Source organism: Callithrix jacchus, chromosome X (assembly GCF_049354715.1).
Source record: "Callithrix jacchus isolate 240 chromosome X, calJac240_pri, whole genome shotgun sequence".
Classification (NCBI taxonomy): domain Eukaryota; kingdom Metazoa; phylum Chordata; class Mammalia; order Primates; family Cebidae; genus Callithrix; species Callithrix jacchus.
In genome coordinates this window covers 122414373-122436860 of record NC_133524.1, presented here as the reverse complement: position 1 = coordinate 122436860, position 22488 = coordinate 122414373, and the positions used below count along the sequence as shown (strand labels likewise).

The 22488-nt window shown below is 38.1% G+C and overlaps 1 protein-coding gene across 1 annotated transcript; it reads right to left on the bottom strand.

Annotated features, from left to right (window-relative positions):
- Positions 1 to 212: 212 nt before the first annotated feature.
- Positions 213 to 2179, bottom strand: PRR32 (proline rich 32). Its single transcript, XM_002763241.6, has 2 exons — positions 2038 to 2179; positions 213 to 1247 (listed from the first exon to the last, which is right to left on the bottom strand). The coding sequence occupies exons 1-2, from the start codon at positions 2055 to 2057 to the stop codon at positions 371 to 373; spliced, it is 897 nt and encodes a 298-aa protein (XP_002763287.3). The 5' UTR covers positions 2058 to 2179; the 3' UTR covers positions 213 to 370.
- Positions 2180 to 22488: the final 20309 nt, after the last annotated feature.

The following is a 22488-nucleotide window of genomic DNA, read 5'->3' as shown; positions in this document are numbered from 1 at the left end:
AGAGATTCCCCAACCTAGCCTTGGCCTAGGAAGAACCTAACCACCCTCCCCAGTGACTGCAAGATAATTCAATAGAGAGTAGTAACAGTCATTTAACTAAGCTATTTAGTAAACACTGACAGGTTTGTTTCTGTTTTAATTACCTTAAAGATAGAACACAAAATCCAAGGCTTTGGTTCCTGGGGTGGTATTTTGAGAAATAATTTACAAGGTTTCAAACTTCACATTCTTTATTAAATCTCCAGTATGTAGGGCACATTAGTGCTAAACAGAGTGTGGGAGGGTACAAGGTGTCAAATGTAAAAGCATACATGAATAACTTTCACCTCTTTCGAAAATCCTTTTTTCCTCCTTTTATTAATTTTCGCCATCAGCTGTGCTCTCTGGTGGGTGATGCAGGAGTTGGCATTCCCGCAGAATGGAAATGGGCAAAATAAGAAGGCAGTGGAGGACCAAATATCAGAGGAGGAGCAAAAGGAATAGGCATAGTGAGAAATGGATTGAAAATTGGAGGTCGAGGAGGGATGAAGCAATGAGCAGTAGAACAAGAAGGTAAACCTGGAGTACTGGAAGACAACGGGATAGGCCTTGGCCAATTATGCATGGGGTGGCATGGGCCCCTGAGTGGAAAAGAAACATGAGCCAGCTTTCCCCTGCAGGCTATTCGTGTATTTCCAGGAGGCACCTCCATTACTATCCCTGATCTAAGGGTGGGAATATGTGAAGGGCCTCTCACTTGTGGGCGCCTGGGTGCAAAAAACCCTTTACCTCGTGGCAAAGCCACATGCAACCTTGCATTATTACTACCTCTCTCAGTGCCTCCATTGTTGACATTTGTGCCCCCTCCTATCATTGCAGGAGGACCACCAGAGACTTCCCAGGACACATTAATAGCATCCTGTCCCTCCTGCCTCCAGCCTGCCAGTGCATCCGAGCTATTTACTTCTGCTGTTGCTAGGGACTCTTCTGCAACAGCAGGTGGTGGACCATAGGGGTGTATGAGAGCTCTCAAACTATGAACAGGAATGCAGGATCCTGTTCTCTCAGAGGGGCACTCCAGTTGCTCTCTAGCCAGATCAGTCAGCACATTGACGGAAGGTCTCAGCGGTACTTGAGTTTGACCCCAGGGCTCTGCGTCATCCTCCAGCTTGGAACTCAGACATTGCAGGGGCATGTCGTGGTGCAGCTCCTGGTTCCCATTTTTGTCCACAGCTACTATCATGGGTGAGGGAGCGTGCCCTCCAAGGCTGGCAAAAACAGAAATCAAAGAGCTAATAAAAATGGAAATGTGGTAACCAGAAAATAGCTAAAATATATAATTGACTGAGCTCACTGAAATATACCAGGGGAAAAAAGTGCCCTCTCTCTTACATGTAGCCAAATACTTGCTCAGTCCACTGGCCTTTTCCCAGGTGGCTTCTTTAGTGCTAGGCTACATGATTGCCCCTCGTGACTACCCAGTGGCCTATTTCATTCCTCATTTCTTCACCTCTACAAGACAGCAAGAAAGCCTAGAAGACCCACATAGCTTAATAGTAAACATATAATAGAAAATACTAGCTTTTTCCAAGTCCCTCTAGAATCTATGATTCACTAATCCTGGCATTCAGATTCTGGCAAGATTGTTCTGGAATGTCTTCTGAGGTAAAATATATTTTTCTTCATATAAGTCAAAGAAAAGTTATGTTAATAAACATATAAGTTTCTCTTCCTAAGGCATCATTCAACACTCACACCAAATTTTGTTACAGATTCCTTTCATTCAACCAATACCACACCCTAGAGTAAGAAGTTCCTCATGTTTAAACTCCACTGTTAAGACTAGGGATTTGCCAATTTTCTTTCAAAATACAATTCAAAGTGGCCATTCTTAAATCCAGTATTCTTCATAACTAAATTTGTATCCTTCAAGTTTTTGTCTGCAATTTCCTCCCACATCCCCTCCAACCTACTCATCCCTGTCCCAGTTACACAATAAAGCAATTCAAACTGACTTTGCCTTCCAAATTAAACAGTTGTACTCGGTTTTGTACTTACACATTTTCAATACAAGCCATGAAGAAATTTGATCAGGATATCTTTCGTGAGGTGATGGAAACAACCAGCTGAACACCCACACAGGCCAGCCCAGTCTGGAGAAATGACTCCTGCTTCTGCCTTAGAGGCTTGGCACTCGAATGAAGGCAGGGACCAACTGCTTCTTTCTAGATTTGGAGTTCTCTTTCTGAGGTTATCAGTTGCTAGGGAAGGGCGGGAGAAAAGGAGTGGGGAGGGTGGTGGGTGGGGATGGATCTGTGACACTCCTTTGAACTTAAATGTGGGACTGGTGTTTGCACAGTAGTAGATGGGTGGTAAAGGAATTCACTGCATTAATTCTAATGCAGGGCAGTGGAAAGAAGAATCATTTCAAGAAGGATTTAGAATCATGGAAGCATGATATTTTTTAAATAGTTACTTCTGAAGTTTTATTATAAAAGGTAGTTGTCAAGTCTCCTCAAATTTGAAAACACTTTGAGCAGAGTACTGTGCCTAATCTTGTAATTTAAACTTCCAATTTGGGAGATGCATGTTATTAATTTGGTGGGGAGCAGAGGTTTGGGGGATAAATGGCTTTTCTATCTGTGAAGATGAAACAAGAACTCCTCTAAGAATCATTGTGACATTATTTTTTAACCCCTTCCATTGTAGTTATTTCCTTCATCTTGCCTATTAATTTATAAGCTCTCTCTATCTCTTCGCTTCTCTCTCTCTCTCTCTCTCTCTCTCTCTGTGTGTGTGTGTGTGTGTGTGTGTGTGTGTGTGTGTGTGTGTGTTTATTTTCTGTAATAGAGCATTGGAAATTTCTCTCAGGTGAGGAGGGTCAGAATAAAAGGCATAACAGGTGTCATAAATTTATAAATATTAGCTCAGATTTGGCCTTCTAACTGTTTTTGCATAGGGCGCTTTCTGTTTTTCCATCCTAAATTTCATCTACCTCCCTCACTTTAAGAAAGTGTACTTTCCCAGCTTTCTTTTCTGACATTGATCTACAGATTCATTGCACTGATATTACAATGGCCATCCCCTTATCCAAGATCACCAATGCTCTAGGATAAAGCCATAAACCTGGCACACCTGCCTAAATTTACATAAGATTTGTGCTCTGCCGGCTAGACCTTGTAGATGGTGTCTTCCTTATTTTCAATATTAGCATATGCTGCTACAGTTCAACAGTAATGTGTATTTCATTTCTTTTAAGGAAAGATAACAGACTCAAACACCATGTGCTTCAATTTTTAGGTATGTGGTATCTGTGTATTTGTGTATGAGAGAGAGAGAGAGAGAGAGAGAAAGAGAGAGAGAGAGAAAGAAAGAAAGAATAATACATAAGTACAGGGTACTATTGTAAATGAACGTTCAGTACTGCAAATCAACACAACTCATATAGAAGTGACTTTTTGGGTATCCAGATCCACATCTTCCTGTTAGAGTGTGTTGTCTCCATCTATACAAGAAAGTGGCATGTTTCCATCACATTTCCCAGAAGAATCTGTTCACTTGCCTAGCATGGTTTACTAGTAAGTCATCTCTTGATTGTCCAGGTCCTGTTTCTATTCTTGCTTCAGTTTATTCTGCACCTTGTCCTTATGTTAAAAAATTGTATTATTAGCAATATTATTGTTGTGGAGTGTTAAAGCTCTTTTAGTGCTTGCTGTATCAGAAGGGAAATCGCAACTTGGGTAAATGCCTGCTAATAGCTGGTGAATCACATTTAGATAAATAGTTCCAGTATAATAGTTGCATATTTCTTTCCTGATAATAGCAATGAAGCCTTCTGTTCTTATCAAATAATAATAATAATATATTTTTACCTAGAAATACCTGTTTGGTAAGATATCATCTTACTTGGTTTATATGGAATACAATGTAATATAGGAACCAAATTGCTGGGAACAATGACAATGACCATGGCACCAAGAATTTTCCAAAGCCATGAAGTGTATAATTTATGGATATTAGCTCATAATTTGTTTTTAACTTTTTTCCTTTGTGCAAATAGTGCATATTTATCCAATGCCTACAGTATACATTCACTATTGTATTAAGTGTTGATTTTACTAAAAAAGTTAAATACACAATCCATATGGACTTCAAGGAATGTTCTAATTTTCTAGGGAGGTGAAATAACATCTATAAAATTATTGAAGAATGGCATAAAAAATAGACACAAACCATTAGCTGGCTAGTATAAGCTAAGACCACAGTGGAAATTCAGAAGAAGGAACTATGATTGTGGGTTAAAGTAGTCATGACACAGTTTATGTGGGATTAAATTTCAGCTGTGTTTTGAGAAATGGATACAATATACATGGAAATAAAAGGAGATGTCATTCAATGGGAAGAACAATTATCAAGGTAAGAATAAAGAATAAACTTTGGAATTATGTAGTTCTTATTTCAAATCAAAACTATGCCTCATATTTGGCAGAAATAGAAATATAAGGTACCAATTAGACTCCCCAGAGATAGAGATCAACCAGATAATTCATGAAGTTTTACCCATAAATAAATATTTGAAGACATTCAAATTTCAAAGTTACAGAAAACTATCTCAAAACCTACCTCTTGACAAAAAGCTATCGGGCTAACTCAACCATCCATTGAGCATTGAAAATGCAGTAATAAAATATATACCTTTTTCTTTAATTAATTTAAATAACAGTTTGGGGGAGAGAAACATGGGTAATGAAAGTTGAAGATTTGCCAAAAAACAGCTTAGTTGGCAAAGCAGCTGTCTTAGTCCATCTTCTGCTGCTATAATATTTCTTAAAACTGGGTAATCTGCAAACAAAAGAAATCTATTTTCACAGTTTTGGAGGATGGAAAGTCCAGTATCAAGGAACTGACTTCTGGCAAGGGCCTTCTTGCTGTGTCATCCCACAAAAAAAGGTCGAAGCAAAAGGGAGTAAAAGAGAGCAAGCAAGAGATGGTCAAATTCACTTTCATATAAACCCACTTAGCAATACAAACTCACTACTGCCTTATCAACATCAGTCTATTCATGAGGGTGGAGACTTTGTGATCCAATTTTGTATTAGTAATCTCACCTCGTAATACCGTCATAATGGCAATTAAATTTCAACATGAGTTTTGAAGGGGATCTTCAAATCATAGCAGTAGCTAAGCTATAAAGGCCTTCCATTACCCCTAGTTTCTTTATGCATGACATAGTTCCAGACATCATTCATGTACCTCTCAAAAAATTTTGGTGACTATATTGAAATGCTTAGTAAGATCTGTAGAAACATATATTTACTTTTGCATAGCAATTATGACTTTAATAGAAATGCGATTGTTGGGCATGGTGGCATGCACATGTAATCCCAGCTACTCAGGAGGCTGAGGCGGGAAGATGGATTGAGTCCAGTGGTTGTAAACCAGCATGGGCAATATAATGAAACCAAATATCAAATTGAAAAAAAATTGTGATTGATCTACCAAAATTATGTTGCTGTGTGTTTTTTAAAAATAAGTTTTGCAGATGTGAAAAGAAGGCAAAGTATCATTTAAAATACATCCTTTCTTTTTTTGCTTCAGGTAAGAATTCAGGATATAAAGACATGAGAATGAATTTCTCTGTTTCCATCTAGCTTATAAAGAAATTGTCATGTTGATCTCGGGGTAGACAGTCATCAGAAAATACTACCCATTTGCTCACTTTCAAGTGATATAGCTATGCCTGTGAAAAACTCTCTAAGTTTATGATGTCCAAAAAGTGCTTCTAGATTATATAACAGGTTTTTGAGGAGTCTATAGCTATTTAATCCCATGTATTAAAGCATGAGAATCATGGAAATATGATACTTTCCCAAAATGGGCCAAGCAGCATTATTCTATTACACAGCTATAGGCAGTAGTCCTGTCTTCTCCACCACCAGCTGTCCTGCAAACTCTGTGTGGTAATTGATGAGAATGAACAGGTGAGAGTGTGGCTATTTCACCACTAGTACTGGCAAAAGCAAATAACAATATATGCTTCACTGCTGGATCTAGCTATATGATTCAATAGACTATTATTACTTTTACAGAGTATTTTGTTTCAGATTTAAATATTTACATATTTGTATTAAAACAGGTCACATGGCAATTACTTCCCAACCGGTTATTTCTTCATACAAATCAGAAGCTATCAGAAGTTTCCTCAACATATCTTACACATTTTTCTTGCTCTCATGGGGGTCAGAGCCAGAAATTAACTAGCAGCAGGGCAAGTGAGATGAGAATAAAAAAAAGCAAGAAGTAAAAGAAAATCAACTTACTATATACCCAACATTTGATATACATTGTCTCATTTAATGGTCACAACAAGCTGTTAAAGCAGATATTATTATTATGCTGATTTTATACATGAGGAAGGAAGGAGTCGGAGAAGTTAAGTAGAACTTTCCCTGGTCCAAAAACTAGTAAATGACAAACAATATTCACATACAACCAATTTGACACCAAAGACAATATTTCATTCATTTAACCATGTGGCCTCCAAATTATAGTTCTAGGTCAATCACAAAAGTAGATCAGATAAAAGCATGTGTACCAAATCTGAGTTTAGTTTTGTTTTAATGCATGGACTCATTGACACTCATCCAGAGGTAGTTCTGCAATAAAGAAATCATCCAAGCTGTAATGCTCACATCCCAGAAAGTCTGCTTCTGCAGGGATGCAGCAAGTGTTTGAAGTATTAGTTAATAATATAGCAATATGGTGACGACTGAAAACACTGTCATGGAGCAATGGGGGTGGGTGACAGATAATAGGAATTGGTTATAAGACAGCACCAAGTGACCATTTACTGAGGAACTAATAACAGTATGAGCCCAGAATTATCAATATTAAGATTTAATTAATGTTGAGCTCTTAAGCTGCACATATAGAACATACAGGATTTCTCATATTATTTCCATGATTGTGTGTGTGTGTGTGTGTGTGTGTGTGTGTGTGTGTGTGTGGTGAAATGGGGGCAGAGCTTGAGTCATCCAAGTGAGGTATTAATGATAACCCTGGAGAATACCATTCTGAATTAGAGAAATATATAAACATTAAAAAATAAAAACAATGTTCATGTTCATATATGGCAAATAATATAAATTAAGATGCAAACATTAAGTAACAAGTAAAATGACAAGAGTTAATGAAAACAGGTTAAAGTTTACAGAAATCATCAGTCCATAAGTTTATAATGGTGTCATATATGTATTTGCCATGTCAGATTTAATTGCTGAGCCAAGGAATTGAGCGCATGTTTAATTTCTTGAGCACTTGGTTTGAAAAAATATATATTTTTTTAAATTAATTTCATCTTGCTTATAAATAAGACTGGAAATTCACGTTGAAAACTATCAGTTTATTAAAAATGAATCTGCTTTTTGAAATTGTTAAGAGCTTTGACTCTGGAATAGTAAGGACACAAATGTGGGTTCAAATCTCAGCTTTACCACTTATGAATTGTGTTGCCTTGGATGAGTTTCTTAACTACTCTGAACCTCACTCTCCTTACCCCTTAACATGGGATTAGAGAGATAATTATATTAAGTAATGTGTGAATAATGACGGTCACATACTAGGTGGTTTAAATGTAATAATTTCCTTGTACATCTTAGCCTCAGTGTTTTTTATGTAAAATAGGGATGATAACACCTTTCCTACCTATTTCAGGACTGTTGGAAAAATTAAATATAATTATTTGAAATTGTTCTGCAAACTATAAGTCACTTCACACATGATAGGTTAATATAACCATGGGTGATATTTCTGGAGCAAGAAGACTTCTTGGCACAATTTAATTAGCACTGTGTAGGTGACCACCTATCCCTCCTACATATAAGGCCGTTTTCCTTTTCCTAAATCATTAAGGTGGTGAGGATTAACCGCACTATTTAAAAAACCCCATGGTGTATAATGCTTTAAGCTTCTCAATTGGCACTACATAAATCACCCATTGTTATATTTAATGTAGTAGCTGTGTTCGAATAAAGAGTGCATTTTTGTATTTGACTACATGTTTAATTGGGCTTTAGAATCTTGCCTTTCACAACAGGAATCACTGAAAGCATGTGATGATTAAAGAGAAAGGCCTGGGGAAAAAAGAATGTTGCATGGTTTCCTGATAGTGAAGATTTGATTGATTGATTCTCTGAACGATTTGTTACTTTAGAGGAAAAAAAAATTTTCCCACCCAGAGGCCTTCCCTACATCCCTCTCAAGTGGTCAAATAAATAGCTTGCTGGAGGAAGTGTAACACTTTTATAGACTGACTATAATTCAGTGTGCAGGAAAATTTGCTGATGAAACTCAAAATTAAAATAATAATAAAGCCTATCGAGAGAGACCATTCTTAATTCTTGTCTGAATTATGTTGTTTGCTCATGTTGCTGACATAAGTGCTTGTTTAAAGGTCCTGGATAGTTGCAAGAGCTATGGAGTCATCTATTTGCCTTTATTTTTTAACTATTTCAGATCTTCCTCTAGTTCTTAGTGTCATAAATTGATATATGTGTTTACTTAGTGTGGCAGTTCAACAGAATGAAAGATCAGACTGTTGAAGGCAAAGAAATAAGAAAGGGCCTCTTAGAAAATGTCTGGAGGAAATTTCTAAAGTACTATCACTCAGGTAGCAAAGTCTGAGCCAAAGTGACCAACCTTTATAGAAGTACTGAGTCTTTTGGCATATGGTTAAATGAGGGTAAATGGAGCATTGCAAACCTTCAGAGTGACCTGGAAACTTGGTTATTTCTGTGGTTTCTAGGTTTTATTGAGCAACAGACTGACCTGGGTATGGTATTTAAATAGCAGATTCCTTGGCTCTACCCCTGAGATTCTGATTTAATTGGTCTGTACTGGAGCCCAGTTATCTGTAGTTTATTTAGATTCTAAGAGGTGATCTTCTAACCACATTCGAGAAAAACTGACAAGATGATGTAGTCTTGTGGGGACAGGCCTGGATTGCTAGTGGATACTATTTTTCATTAGCTCTAAACCACTGACTAGATAGAGGGACAATGGAACATAAAACCTTTTTGACCACATGACACACTCCAGTTCCGTTTTTCTCCATAGACCTCCAAATATCAGGATTAGTTTTTTAACAGATTGGTAACATTTAGTTCATTAAGAGTAGTAGTTCTAAAATTTGGTTTGGGGAAAAATGTCACCCTACTGATATCATTTCAAAGGGCCCATGAAGTAAAAGTATTTTCTTTATTATATGAGGATATTATTTGACTTATTCACTCTAATCCTCTCCTGAGTGTGCAGTGGGAGTTTTTCAGAGGCCACATGATATGTGGTATCATTGCTCTGAAGATTAATGCAATACATGCTTATATATTTCTGTGTTTTACAATTTTCCCAGATTTAATTTCTAATATGGTGTTGGGGCTCAGAAAGCAATACCCCCAAATTAAATCCTTAGAAGTAGCTTCAGAAGCAAAAGATTTTCTCTGAGCTTTCCCTGTTTTCCTGTCTCTCAATACCAGTCTTCTCCAAGGCTAGGCATAAAAACAAGGATCCCTCTTCAAGGCAGATCATTGAAGCCAGAAGCCTTTTCCCAAAGCCAGGCATAAAACCTAAAAACATTACTCTAATTTTCCCTCTACCTTTCCGTGTAAAAACTGGCCTCCTAAATTATCTGACCCACCTAGTTTGACTGTAGGTCATAAAACCCACATTTCGGAGAGGGACCTGCCCCATACCCAGGAGGTAGGAATGTATGCTCAGAGATGTCAAGAAGAATCTAGACATACTAGCCTTGCTGGGTTTCCTCACTCAGTCTATTAGCATTGAGAGGGGAGACCCCCTCGCCTCCTTCAATTTCACCTCCTCCCTCCCCCCACCTTCCAGATAGGAAGGGTGAAGAAGGAAAAAAAATGAAATAAAATACCAAAGAGCTGGGAAAATGACTCCCTCTTTAGTTCCCAGCATCTCTGCTATCTGTTAACCTTGAAAGAGCTATACAAATGAATGTTATCTGTGCTGGCTAGAGTCCAGCACTGATTCATGCTGCCACGTCTCCACAGACCAGGCTCCCCTCCTGGAAACACCTCTGCCAACAAACAGCTTGTTGCTTTTGTCTTGTCTCTCTATCCCCCTTCCCTTGCTTGTCTCTGTTTGTGCTGCCTATGAATTAGCAAATCAATGAAGCCAACAGATTATAAGGTTAGACGCCCAGCAAATGGACAATGACATAGTTCCACCTCAGTTTCCCCTTTAGCATTGTAAGCCTATAAAAGAGCCGGAAGCTGAAGCTCAGGGAACTCAACTTGGTGAATGAAGCAGTAGCCTTCGCCAAGCTCCCAGCCGAATAAAAAACCACTTCCTTCCACAGTTCAGTGTTCAAGAGGTTTGTTCCATGTCGCTCCTGCTACAGCATTAGATCATACTCTTTTTTTGCCCAATAATATATTTACATGGCTTTCCGTACCTTTTTGAATCTAAGCATAAAAATGAACAAATTTTCCTCTGTCTTTGGATCTTCTGAAGGCTCTTGCTTATACATGTTAAATAAATTTGTATATCTTTTCTCCAATTAATCTGCTTTTTGAGACTTGGCTTTTTAGAAAATCTTCAGAGGGAAAAGGGGAGGTTTTCCTTGGCTTTTATTAATAGAATAACTCATCTAAACAAAGGCTCTTCTGAGTCCACAGCAATTGTTAGGAGTAGAATGTGGCCTTGGGCCAAAAAGTTTTAGAACTTATAACCTATTTAACCAAACATAGTATCAAATGTGCACCAGTTAATTTAAATTGGTTAGATTGCTCTTTGATTTCAAGGAAATCTTGAACCTGGTTAACGTAGTCATATTCCTATTTTTTGACCTCCTCTTTTTAAATTCATGAGATAAAAAGTAGTAGAGACAAGTCAACAACTACTTATTGAATGTCTCCTGTATTATCAATACTCTCTGTGAGTTACTGTAAATGATATAAAAATTGTCTGGAGGAGTAGCTTAAATTAATTTCCAGCAAATACATCACAACAAATAAATGCCTAATTGTGGGATGTTGACTTTTTTTCTTAGGACTTAATCAAAAGCAGAGATGGGTGAGACATAAGCAGTCTAATTAGAGAGAGATTCTGGAAAGAGCAAAAAATGCAGCTCTACTGTGAAGGATGAACAAGATTTGAATCAAAAAAGTAATGTCTTTAAATCTTGTCCAGAAAACTACTTAAAGTAGATTAAGACAGAGGAGACAGAGCAAGATGTCCAAATAGAAGACTCCTCCAATTGTTCTCTGCACAGAATTTAGCATTTACATGAAAATGTACCTTGATAGGAATCAAAAATCAGCTGAATGATCACAGTACCTGATTTTATCTTTGTATCTTTGAAAGGGGTACTGAATAGAGTAGGAAAGTCTTGAATTGCCAGTGTGACCCTTCCCCTATCCTTTGACAGTGGCCACTTGATTCAGAGAATCTGTGTGCTTGGGGAGGGACAGAACAGTGATTTGCGGACTTTGCATTAGAACTTAGTGCTGCCTACCCCAGGTGGAACTCAACCAATGCCCACATTTAGATGAGTCCCAGTCTGAGGAGATTTACCTATCCCTGTGGCTGGAACTTGAGTTTTGGCAAGCCTCACAACCATGGGGTAAATTGCTCTGGGGAGCTAAATAAACCTGAAAGTCAGTCTAGGCCAAGTCCTTGTGCTATGAAGGGGTTAAAGCCAGAGGACTTGCAGAAAAGACAACCTGGTGAGACACCAAATGGGCTGCTAAGAGAGTGCTTGTACCACCTCTTCCCCCACCTGAGGCAGCACAGCTCACAGCTCAGAGAGAGCTGCCTTACTTCTACTTGAGGAGAGGACAGGGAAGAAAAAAGAGGACTTTATCTTGCAACTTAAATACCAGCTCACTCTCAATAGGACAGGGCACTGGGTATCCGAGTTCTGAGGGCCTCATTCAGGCTCTGGATGCTAGGTGTAATTTTTAGACAGAACCTCAGCTGGAAAGAAATCTGCTGTCTCAGTGGAAGGACCCAGCCTAGGTAGGATTCCTTACTTTCTGACTAAAGAGCACTTGGGCCCTGAACAATCAGTAGCAGTAGCCAGGAAGTACATGCCATGGGCCTTGGCTGAGACTATGAGACATACTGTCTTCACTGTGACCCAGCACATTTACAGCTGTGGCAACTATAAGAAGAGATTCCCTTTGCTTGAGAAAAGCAGAGGAAATAGTAAATAAGACTTTGTCTTTCAGCTTAAACGCCAGCTAAGCCACAGTACGGTAGAGCACCAACCAGGCACTTGGGGTCCTCGATTCCAGGCACTGTCTCTTGGATGGCATTTCCGGACCTACCCTGGACAAGAGGGGAGGCCACTGCCCTGAAGGGTGAGTCCCAGGCCTGGCAGCATTGACTACAACCTGAATGAAGAGCCCTTGGCCCTAAAGTGAGCATTTAGGGTAGCCGGGCATTACTCCCAATGGCCTTGTGGTGGTGGTAGACGCAAAGACTCCTGTTCCTGTGGAAAAGAGAGAGGATAATGGGAAGAATTTTGCCTTTCAGTTTGGCTGACAGATTAGTTGCAGTAGAATAGAGCAGTAGGTAGAATTCTAAGATTTCTGAAAACAAATCCTGACTCCTAGACTGCATCGTTGGACCCACCCAGGGCCTGGGAGAACTTGCTGCCCTGAAGGGAAGGACTCAAGACTGACTGGCTTAGCTACATGCTGATTGTAGAGCCATATAGCCTAGATCAAACACAGGCAGAAGTCAACTAGTGGTTACAGAAGACCTTGGGCAAGACCCCTGCTGTCCTGGCCTCAGGTCTAACTCAGTGAAATACCTATGATGGTGGCTACAGGCATCCTTGTGTCAACTCTACCCCTGCTCCAGCACACAGAAAGACTCTGTTTGGGAAAATGTAAAAGAGAACAAGAGGCTTTACCGAGTAATGCATAGAATTCTTCGAGGTCTTAGCCAAGTCTCAAAGTCTGCAAGGACAACAGTATTAGAGGGCTTGGTGTGGCCCCTAATGGAGACAAAACTGCAGTGAGCAAACACTAGGATCCCAATGTCCAAGTCCACTCAAACACCTAGAAACCATCCCAGGAAAGGTGTGTACAAAAAACCCTGACTGTAAAGACTACAATAAATACCTAATTCTTCAATATCCAGACAGAAAGAGACATCCAAAAGCATCACAGAAGAAAATGGGACCTCACCGAACACACTAAATAAGTCATCAGAGACTAGTCCTAGAGAGGAGTTACATGATTTTTAAGACAAATGTGTCAGCCAGGCATGGTGGTTCATGCCTGTAATCCCAGGATTTTTGGAGGCCGAGGTGGGTGGATCACGAGGTCAGGAGTTCAAGACCAGCCTGGCCAATATGGTGAAACTCTATGGAGAAAAATGAGCTGGGCATGGTGGCAGGTGCCTGTAATCCCAGCTACTCAGGTGGCTGAGGGAGAAAATTGCTTGAACTCGGGAGGTGGAGGTTGCAGTGAGCCAAGATCGTGCACTCCAGCCTGGGCAACAGAGCAAGACTCTGTCTCAAAAAAAAGACAAAAGGGTAAAAATAGTTGTTTTGAGGAGACTCAAAGAAATTCAAAATAACACAGGGAAGGAATTTAAAACCCTATCAGATAAATTTAACAAAGGGATTAAAATAATAAAAAATAGTTTAAAATAATTAAAGTAATCCCTGCACTTTGGGCGGCTGAGGTGGGTGGATCACAAGGTCAAGAGACCAAGACCATCTTGGCAAGCATGGTGAAACCTCATCTCTACTAAAAATATAAAAATTAGTTGGAGTTGAAAAATGCAATTCACATAATGAAAAATGCATCAGAGTACTTTAAAAGCAGAATTAATAAAGCAGAAAAAAGAATTAGTGTAATTCAAGACAGGCTTTGGCGTGTATGTGTCTTTGTTGTTGCATCTAAATTTTAGGATTGCTTTTCTTATTTCTGTGAAGAATGTCATTGATTCTGATCATTCTTCTGACATTCTGATTGTAATTTTGATAAGAATTACATTTAATCTGTAGATTGCTTTGAGAAGTATGAATATTTTAACTATATTTGTTCCTCCAATTTATAAACATAGAATTTTTTTCATTTTTTTGTTCTCTTCAATGTCTTACTACTTTGTTTTATAGTTTTCATTGTAGAGATCTTTCACTTCTTTGGTTTATTTCTAGGTATGTAATTTTCTATACAGGTATTATACATTAGATTACTTTTTTTTTTTTTTTTTTTTGAGACGGAGTTTCGCTCTTGTGACCCAGGCTGGAGTGCAATGGTGCAATGTCGGCTCACCACAATCTCCGCCTCCTGGGTTCAGGCAATTCTCCTGCCTCAGCCTCCCGAGTAGCTGGGATTACAGGCACGCGCCACCATGCCCAGCTAATTTTTTGTATCTTTAGTAGAGACGGGGTCTCACCATGTTGACCAGGATGGTCTCGATCTCTTGACCTCATGATCCACCCGCCTCGGCCTCCCAAAGTGCTGGGATTACAGGTGTGAGCCACCGCGCCCGGCCTAGATTACTTTTTATTTCTATTCCAGATTGTTCACTGTTGACGTATAGAAATGCTAGTAGTTTTTTATGTTGCTTTTCTGTTCTTCCACTTTAATGAATTTGTTGATCACGTCTAAATGTTTTGCGTGTGTGTGTGTGTGTGTGTGTAATCCTTATATTTTTTCCAATATAAGATCATATTATCTGTAAACAAAACGAGTTGTTTACTTCCCTTTAAATTTGGGCGTACTATATTGCTTTCTCTCATCTGATTGCTCTAGCTAAGACTTCTGGTACTATGTTGAATAATAGGTGTGATGGTTGGCAGCCTTGTCCTGTTCCAGATCTTGAAGAAAAGGCTTTAATTTGTCCCTGTTCGGTGTAATACGAGCTGTGGATCTGTCGTATGTGGCTTTTATTATGTTGAGGTATGTTCCTTCTATCCCAGTTTTTTGAGAATTACCATCAATAAGCCTTGTTGAATGTTATCAAATGCTATTTCAGCACCAACTGAAATGATCATATGATTTTTATCTTTCATTTTTTGACATGGTGTATCACATTGACTTATATCTACTGAACCATCCTTGTATTGTTGGAATTAATCTCATTTGGTCATAATGAATGATCTTCTAAATGTAAATTTGAATTTTGTTTCATAATATTTTGTGGGGATTTTTGCATCAATATTCATCAGGTATAGTGGCCTGTAATTTCTTTCTTTCTTTATTTGTATTTGTGTGGTTTATGTATTAGTCTAATACTGAACTCAGAATTAGTGTAGAAGTACTCCCCTTGCCTGTATTTTTTAAAATAGTTTAAATAGGATTGGCATTAATTTTTCTCTCTCTGTTTGGTAGACTTCAGAAGTGAAGCCATCAGGCAAAGTCTTTTCTTTGCTGAGGTACTTTTTTATTATGGCTTTGATTTCATTACTTGTTATTTATGTTTATGTTTTCAATTTATTCATGGTTCAATCTTGATAGGGTGTATTTGTCTAGGGACTCTGCTTTACTGGTATCAATTTACTGCATTAGTCTGTTTTCACACTGCTGCTAAAAATGTATGTGAGACTGGGTAATTTACAAAGAAAAAGAGGTTTACTGGGCTCAAAGTTCCACGTGGCTACCGAGGCCTCACAATCATGTCAAAAGGAGAAAGTCATGTCTTTTGTGGATGGTGGTAGGCAAAGAGAGAGAACTTGTGCGGGGCATATACAGTCTCTCTCTCTGTTCTGCAGCACCTAAAGCTGAAGATGGAATGACATAAGCATCCTGTAGCCACCACCAGTATGATTACACTGGGTCATACCTAAAGCCAGCATAGCACGGTCTGCTGTAACCACTTCCTGTCTACTCGCTATGTTTGGTCAAGGCCCTGGGGCTCTACAATCATCAGGTGGCAAAGCCAGCTAGACCTATGCCTTTCCCTTCAGGGCAGCAAGGTCTCTCAGTCTTTTGGGTGGGTCCAGAAGTGCTAATCAGGAGTCAGGGGCTAGAACCAAAAACCTCATAACTTGGGGATGGCACTCATGTCCCAAGATGCACTTCTCTTTCTCTTTATTCCTTTTTCCGAGGACATAGAAGCCTCACCTTGGGACGACCACCACCTCAGGCCATAAGGAATACTGCTGGACTATAACCAATGTTCCCTTAAGGCCCAAGGTCTCTTATATCACCTTGTCATGAATGCTGCTTGTCCCAGGATTCACCCTTCAGGGCAGTGGGCTCTCCTCTGGCCCAGGGCAGGTCCAGACATCCCATCCAATAGTGAAGTCCCGGAAACAGAAATCCCCAAAGCCCTCGTGGTGCTTTACCTGTCTGTGGCTGTGCTGGTATCTGATGTGCCAGGCAATGACATCTTTACTTTTTCCTCTGATTCTCTCAAACAGAAATTTTTTCCTGTAGTCACCACAATTGGTAATTTTCTGAGTCTCACCTGAAGCCAGCAAAGTCTCAGAGTCTCACTCAGGGTTATCGAAGTAGTATCTGAATATTGCTACTGATTACTCAGGGCCCAAGGGCTCTTCAGTTAGCAGATGATGAATGCTACCAGTATTGAGTCCTTTTCTTCAAGGCAGTGAGTCCTCTTCTGGCCCAGGTTGTGTTTAAGAATGTCATCTAAACACTGTGGAGTGGAACGAGGCCTCACAACTATGACTGTGGCCTTATTCTGCTGTGACTGAGCTGGTATTCAAGATATAAGACAAAATCCTCCCCACTCTTTCCTCTCCTTTCCTCAAGCAGATAGAAGAGGTCTCTTTTGGAGCCCTGTGCTATGCCACCTGGTGTTAGGGGAGGGGTGGTGTCAGCACTCCCTTGGCTGCCCCAGCTTGTATCTTAGTATGATTCATGACCCCAGTCCACTGTCTCTGGGCCTATTTCAGCACTAGGACTCATATAAATGTTGCAGTCATCATGGCCTAGACTGCTTTTCAAGTTCATTTAGAGACCTCCTGGAGCACTGTAGCCCATGGTGGTGAAATTTGCCGGAACTTAAGTTCCTGGAATTGGTGATTCTCTTCTGGCTAGGAATTCTTTCAATGCTCCCTCAGTAGGTTGGCTTGGGTGGGGGTTATCAGCTCAGTTTGGTCCAGTTTTCCTTTCTGCTCTTACAGGACAGCACCGAGTTCAATGCTTCACAAGTGCTGTGTTCCCCTTCCCCCAGCATCCAGAGATGCTCCACATTCCAGGGCTCTGCTGCCAGAGGAGGGGGAGGGGTGGCATCTGTGATTCAGGACTGTTTTCTCTCTTCCGTGCCTCTTTCAGCAATACGAAGTTAAAACCAAGTACTGTAAGTGCTCTCCTGATATTTTTTCCATGAAGGCTTGTTTGTTTGTTTTGTTTTCTGTGTAGATATTATTTAATTTAGTATCCTTTTTGCAGAGCACGATTGGTAGAACTTTCTATTCTGCCATCTTGCTCTGCCTCTGCTACACACAAACTTTTAATTAAAATAAAAACACTACTGAAGATAAAGTTTTACAGGATTTTAATTTTCATTCTTGTATCTTTCTATATGGATTATTTTTTTACAGTGAGCATATATTGTTTTATAAAAATAGCATCATTTTAAAATAAAAATATATTCTCTTAGTGACTGATATGGTCTTGCCCTGTGTCCCCATCCAAATCTCATTCTGAATTGTAATCCAAATTGTAATCCCCACATGTTGGGGGAAGGACCTGGTGGAAGGTGATTAGATCATGAAGGCAGTTCCCCCATGCTGTTTCCATGATAGTGAGTTCTCACAAGATCTGGTTTTAATAACGGCCTTTTCCTTCTTCACTCTGCACTTCTCCTTCTTGCTGCCAGGTGAAGAAGGATGTGTTTGCTTCCCTTTCTGCCATTACTGTAAGTTTCCTGAGGCTTCCCCAGCCATGCAGAACTGTGAGTCAATTAAAACTCTTTCCGTTATGACTTACCCAGTCTCAGGTATGTCTTTATTAGCAGAGTGAGAACCTGAAGTAATAACCAGAAAATTCGACCCTAAACCAAGCTCAAAATTTGACTCAGATTCTTACAATTTAATGAGAAATAGATTTCGTGATAGAATTAACTCAGATAATTGTCATGAACCTTTGTTTTCACCTTTATCCTTTGACTAGAGTTGTATACAGAATTTTCAATGAAACATGGCTTTGAAATTAACCTTTGCCTCTGTTTTTAACTTCGTGTGGCCACCTCATTTTAATATCCTATGGGTATTTTTTGATGTTGTTATTTGGTTTTTTTTTCCTCTTTTTTATATATTTTTATCCAGTCAGATTATTTTGCACTGGTGGTCATTTGGTAAGATTGAAGCACTTTCCAGGGAGCTTCAGATAACCTTATTTATGGAATGCCTAGTTGTTGGATTGCTGGAGCTGAGCTCTTTAGTGAGCCATTGGGTGCTTTGCCAATTGCTATAGAAAAGGAGCCAATGTCTTTTCTCTATTTAATGCTGATACTTATTTGCAATTTGCTTTAAATTTTCTTCACAATGATCCTTATATTAGAGTAAATGAAAGCTGTAGTTCCTGCTTTTGCAAAATTTATCACACTTTATTTTTGTGTTAGGGAAAAAATCACCCTTATTACTATATCTGGATTCCTTCAGCTTTGCTAAGAAAGGTCCTAAAAGAGGACTTACTTAAGTATTTCTGGCTATCCAGTTAAAAGTATACTGCTTTTCTGTGTTTACTGTGCATAGCATTGAACAATTGTGAAATCTCTATAAGATTACAACTATAACAATTATTATTTTCTGCCCTATCACCCTAGTATTTACAGGAAATTTCTACCTTGATTTCATTGGACTTAAGGAAGCAATAGGAAAATAAATTTTTAGTTATGCAAATATAAAATTTATCAAAGGAGGGTGCATACCAGCTAGATTTGATGAAAGCTCAGATGACTTTTCAATATTTAGGGCTTGTCACCAAATTAAATTTCAACTTATTTTTAGTAAGAGGATTACAACATTTAAACAAATAACTTTACACAAAAAAATCTAATTATGTTTGTTTAGTCTTGTGCTTTGGATCACTCACAGGGAAGAAGTTTGGAACAGGCAATATAAAGTGCTCAATATTCATTATCTCACACACTGTATTATTTGATCAAAGGCTACATTTCAGATTCCACTACCTTCTAAACCCAACCTAAGAAGTAATAGATCTGCTTAGTCATTTTTCTTCCAGTGGCTTAGGTGAATTCACAGGTGATGCTATTTTAATTTCTGTTTTAACAATATTTCAGTAAAAAATTCAACTTCAAGACTCGTGATAATGTAATGTATTTTAACTAAAACATTATTTCATGGCTAATATCTGACAACATATTGGAATACACCACTACAATACTAAAGAAATTACAATAAAAATAAAATTGATGCTATAGAGTCTTTGAAACTTAAAGAGACACAAAACTTATTAACCAAATGTGGCATTGTCTGTCACTCCTGTAAGCTTAATATGTGCATAAATATAGGGATACACATATTCCGTATATCTTTCATATATAAAAATATTATTTTCAGTACCATCTCATTGATTGATTGATTTTTGGTAGATGTCTAAAAAAGCTTTATATACATGTTTTATCTAAATTTTAGAACCCGGAAGCAGTGATATGAAAGAAATAATACAAACACCTGGCATCTACAAAACTAAACATATTAAAACAGATCTTTCCCAGATTATTATAGAATTAAACAATAAGCCTCCTAAGATATTTTTTTTTTTTGGAGAATGTAAAATAGTGTAAGTTATACCATTACTAGGATTATAATGGAAGTCTTGAGAGTTGCAAGGTGTGCTGATAAAGACCTTACATGCTTGCAAATCAAGAAACAAAATGTAATTGTCATTTTTGAAGAAAATTTATTTTTAACCAAGTCTTTGAAATTCTTGGCACCCTCCCACCCCCACCACTGACAACACACACACACACACACACACACACACACACACACACACAATTGGAAGTTATTTTAAAAACTGGGCTACTGACCTTTTAAATATAACATACTACTTTAAGAACAAGTGAGAGAGAAGGAAATGAGCTGTTGACTTTGAAGGTGATAGCGCAAGAAAAAGTGCAGAGAAAAACAGAGCCTGCTCGAAGGAGAAAATGGCAGATATCTAATTTGTCTAAAAATGTTGAGGAAGACAAAAAACTAATAGAGGTTATAGGGCAAATTTGAAAAATGTTTTTTCTGTTGTTTATATGTTTTGTTTGTTTTAGAACTTAGAACAGCTCTGATAAAGTGATTGAATAAAAAATAGAGAACTGACAACTGCTAGAAAGAAAAGATTGATAACATGCACAATAGGAAAAATAATTCACAACAGCCTATTTTTTTCTTATTTCTGACCTATTTTGTTTAAAATGGAGCTCTACTTAATACTATGGGGCTCAGTTTTACTATTTGTTAGCTGTAGATGTGACTTTAAATAAAATTTAGCATTTATAAAGCCATTTTAATGATACTTATTTTTCCTTTTTTAAAAAGGCAAGCAGAAAATAGGAACACACAGTTAAATAGAATAATAACAAATGGAAGCTGTAGTTAATACTGTAGTAAGCAAATATAAATGTAGACATATTCTAGCTTATTTAGATAGGAAGTTACTAGAATTTTCTCTTACGTGTTTGAACATGGTGGTGAAGGATAATGACCTTGGAATTACCTGTATGACCTTGGATAGGTTATTTATTCTCCTTTGACTTCAGTGCCTGCATTTGTGAAATCAGAATAATATTGTCCACCTTCTAGGTTCTTGAGAGAATGATAAAATAATGCATATAAAATATTTAGCACTGTATCTGGTAAATAGTAATTGAGCAATATACCTGTTACATTGTTTAGAAAGAAAATTTCAAAATTTCTAATAAAACCCTTGGAATAATACATTTTTAAAATAATAAAGCCCTATTTATTTTCTGTTCTTCTTAAGATTCATTATAAACTACTTCCTTTTACAATATTGCAATATACTTCCAAATATAGGCATCTCTCTATTTAATCTCCCGCTATCTACACTCTTCCTATTCAAACTCATGAAACAAATATATTTGGATAGCTAGGCATACTTGAATTTGAAGATTCTATTACCTTGAATAATAGAATATAGGACATTCTCACAGTTGGCATAGAAATGGTAATGTCAGAGGGAGGGTATTTCTTAGTAATTCATAAATGTTTTCACAGTTGTGAGAATTAAAGGGCTATGCTCAAGATGATTTCTTGATTGGAAGCATACTAACAATGGCATATTTCCACATTTATTTTTTATTTTTATTTTTATTTTATTTTTTATTTTATTTATTTTTTTTTTTTGAGACGGAGTTTCGCTCGTTACCCAGGCTGGAGTGCAATGGCGCAATCTCGGCTCACCGCAACCTCCGCCTCCTGGGTTCAGGCAATTCTCCTGCCTCAGCCTCCCGAGTAGCTGGGATTACAGGCACGCACCACCGTGCCCAGCTAATTTTTTTTGTATTTTTAGTAGAGACGGGGTTTCACCATGTTGACCAGGATGGTCCCGATTTGCTGACCTCGTGATCCACCCGCCTCGGCCTCCCAAAGTGCTGGGATTACAGGCTTGAGCCACCGCGCCCGGCCCACATTTATTTATTCATCAAATAATTATTGAAGACAACATATGAACCTGTTGTTTTTTTCTGGGACTAGGGTGGTGGACAAGTCTGACAAACTCCCTGCCCTCATGAAGCTGCCAATTCATGAATATGGATGATTATTTACAAGAAGCAGAACCAATGTAGTTGGTGCTCATTTCAGTACTTTGTTCCTTTTTATTGCTGAATAGTACTCCACCTTATGGAAGTAGCACTGTTGGTTTATCCAATCTTGCGTTGTTAGAGTTTTGAGTTGCTTTTAGTTTGGGATTATGTATGGAAGACTATTGTACCATGTTTGTGTATGTATGTATGTATGTGTATGCATTTGTTTTGAAAGTCCTGAAACTGCTGCTGGATGAGGAGGAAGTATGACCAATACCATGTATAACACTAACAGTAATCCAAAGAAAGTAGGTCTACTTCTATTAATTTTGAAGAAAGAAGACATTAAAAAGAAAATATATATATATATATATATATATATATATATATATATATATCAGAGATAAAGGAAAAAATAAATAATAATAAAATGCCAATTTGCTGAAACATAATCTTTAATATGTCTGTACCTAACAAGAGAGCATGAAAAAATGTGAAGAAAAATCTAGTAGAACTGTAAGAAAAAAATAGACAAATCCATTATTATAGTTGGGGACTTTAACAACACTAATTTAGTTACTGATAAATCAAGCAGGCAAAACTTAAGTAAGCACATATTTGACCAGAACATCACTATCAGTCAACTTGATCTTAGTGATATTTATAGACTACTCTGTCCAACAACAGCAAAATACACATACTTTTCCAGCTCACTTTGAACATTCACTGTGACAGATCACATATTTTGCCATAATGTTCACATTA

Coding starts and splice junctions, on each gene's coding strand:
- PRR32 (XM_002763241.6), bottom strand. CDS start 2,057: ATGGCTTGTATTGAAAATGT. Junction 1,248..2,037: donor ATGGCTTGTATTGAAAATGT/GTAAGTACAAAA, acceptor TGTTTTTGCCAG/CCTTGGAGGGCACGCTCCCT.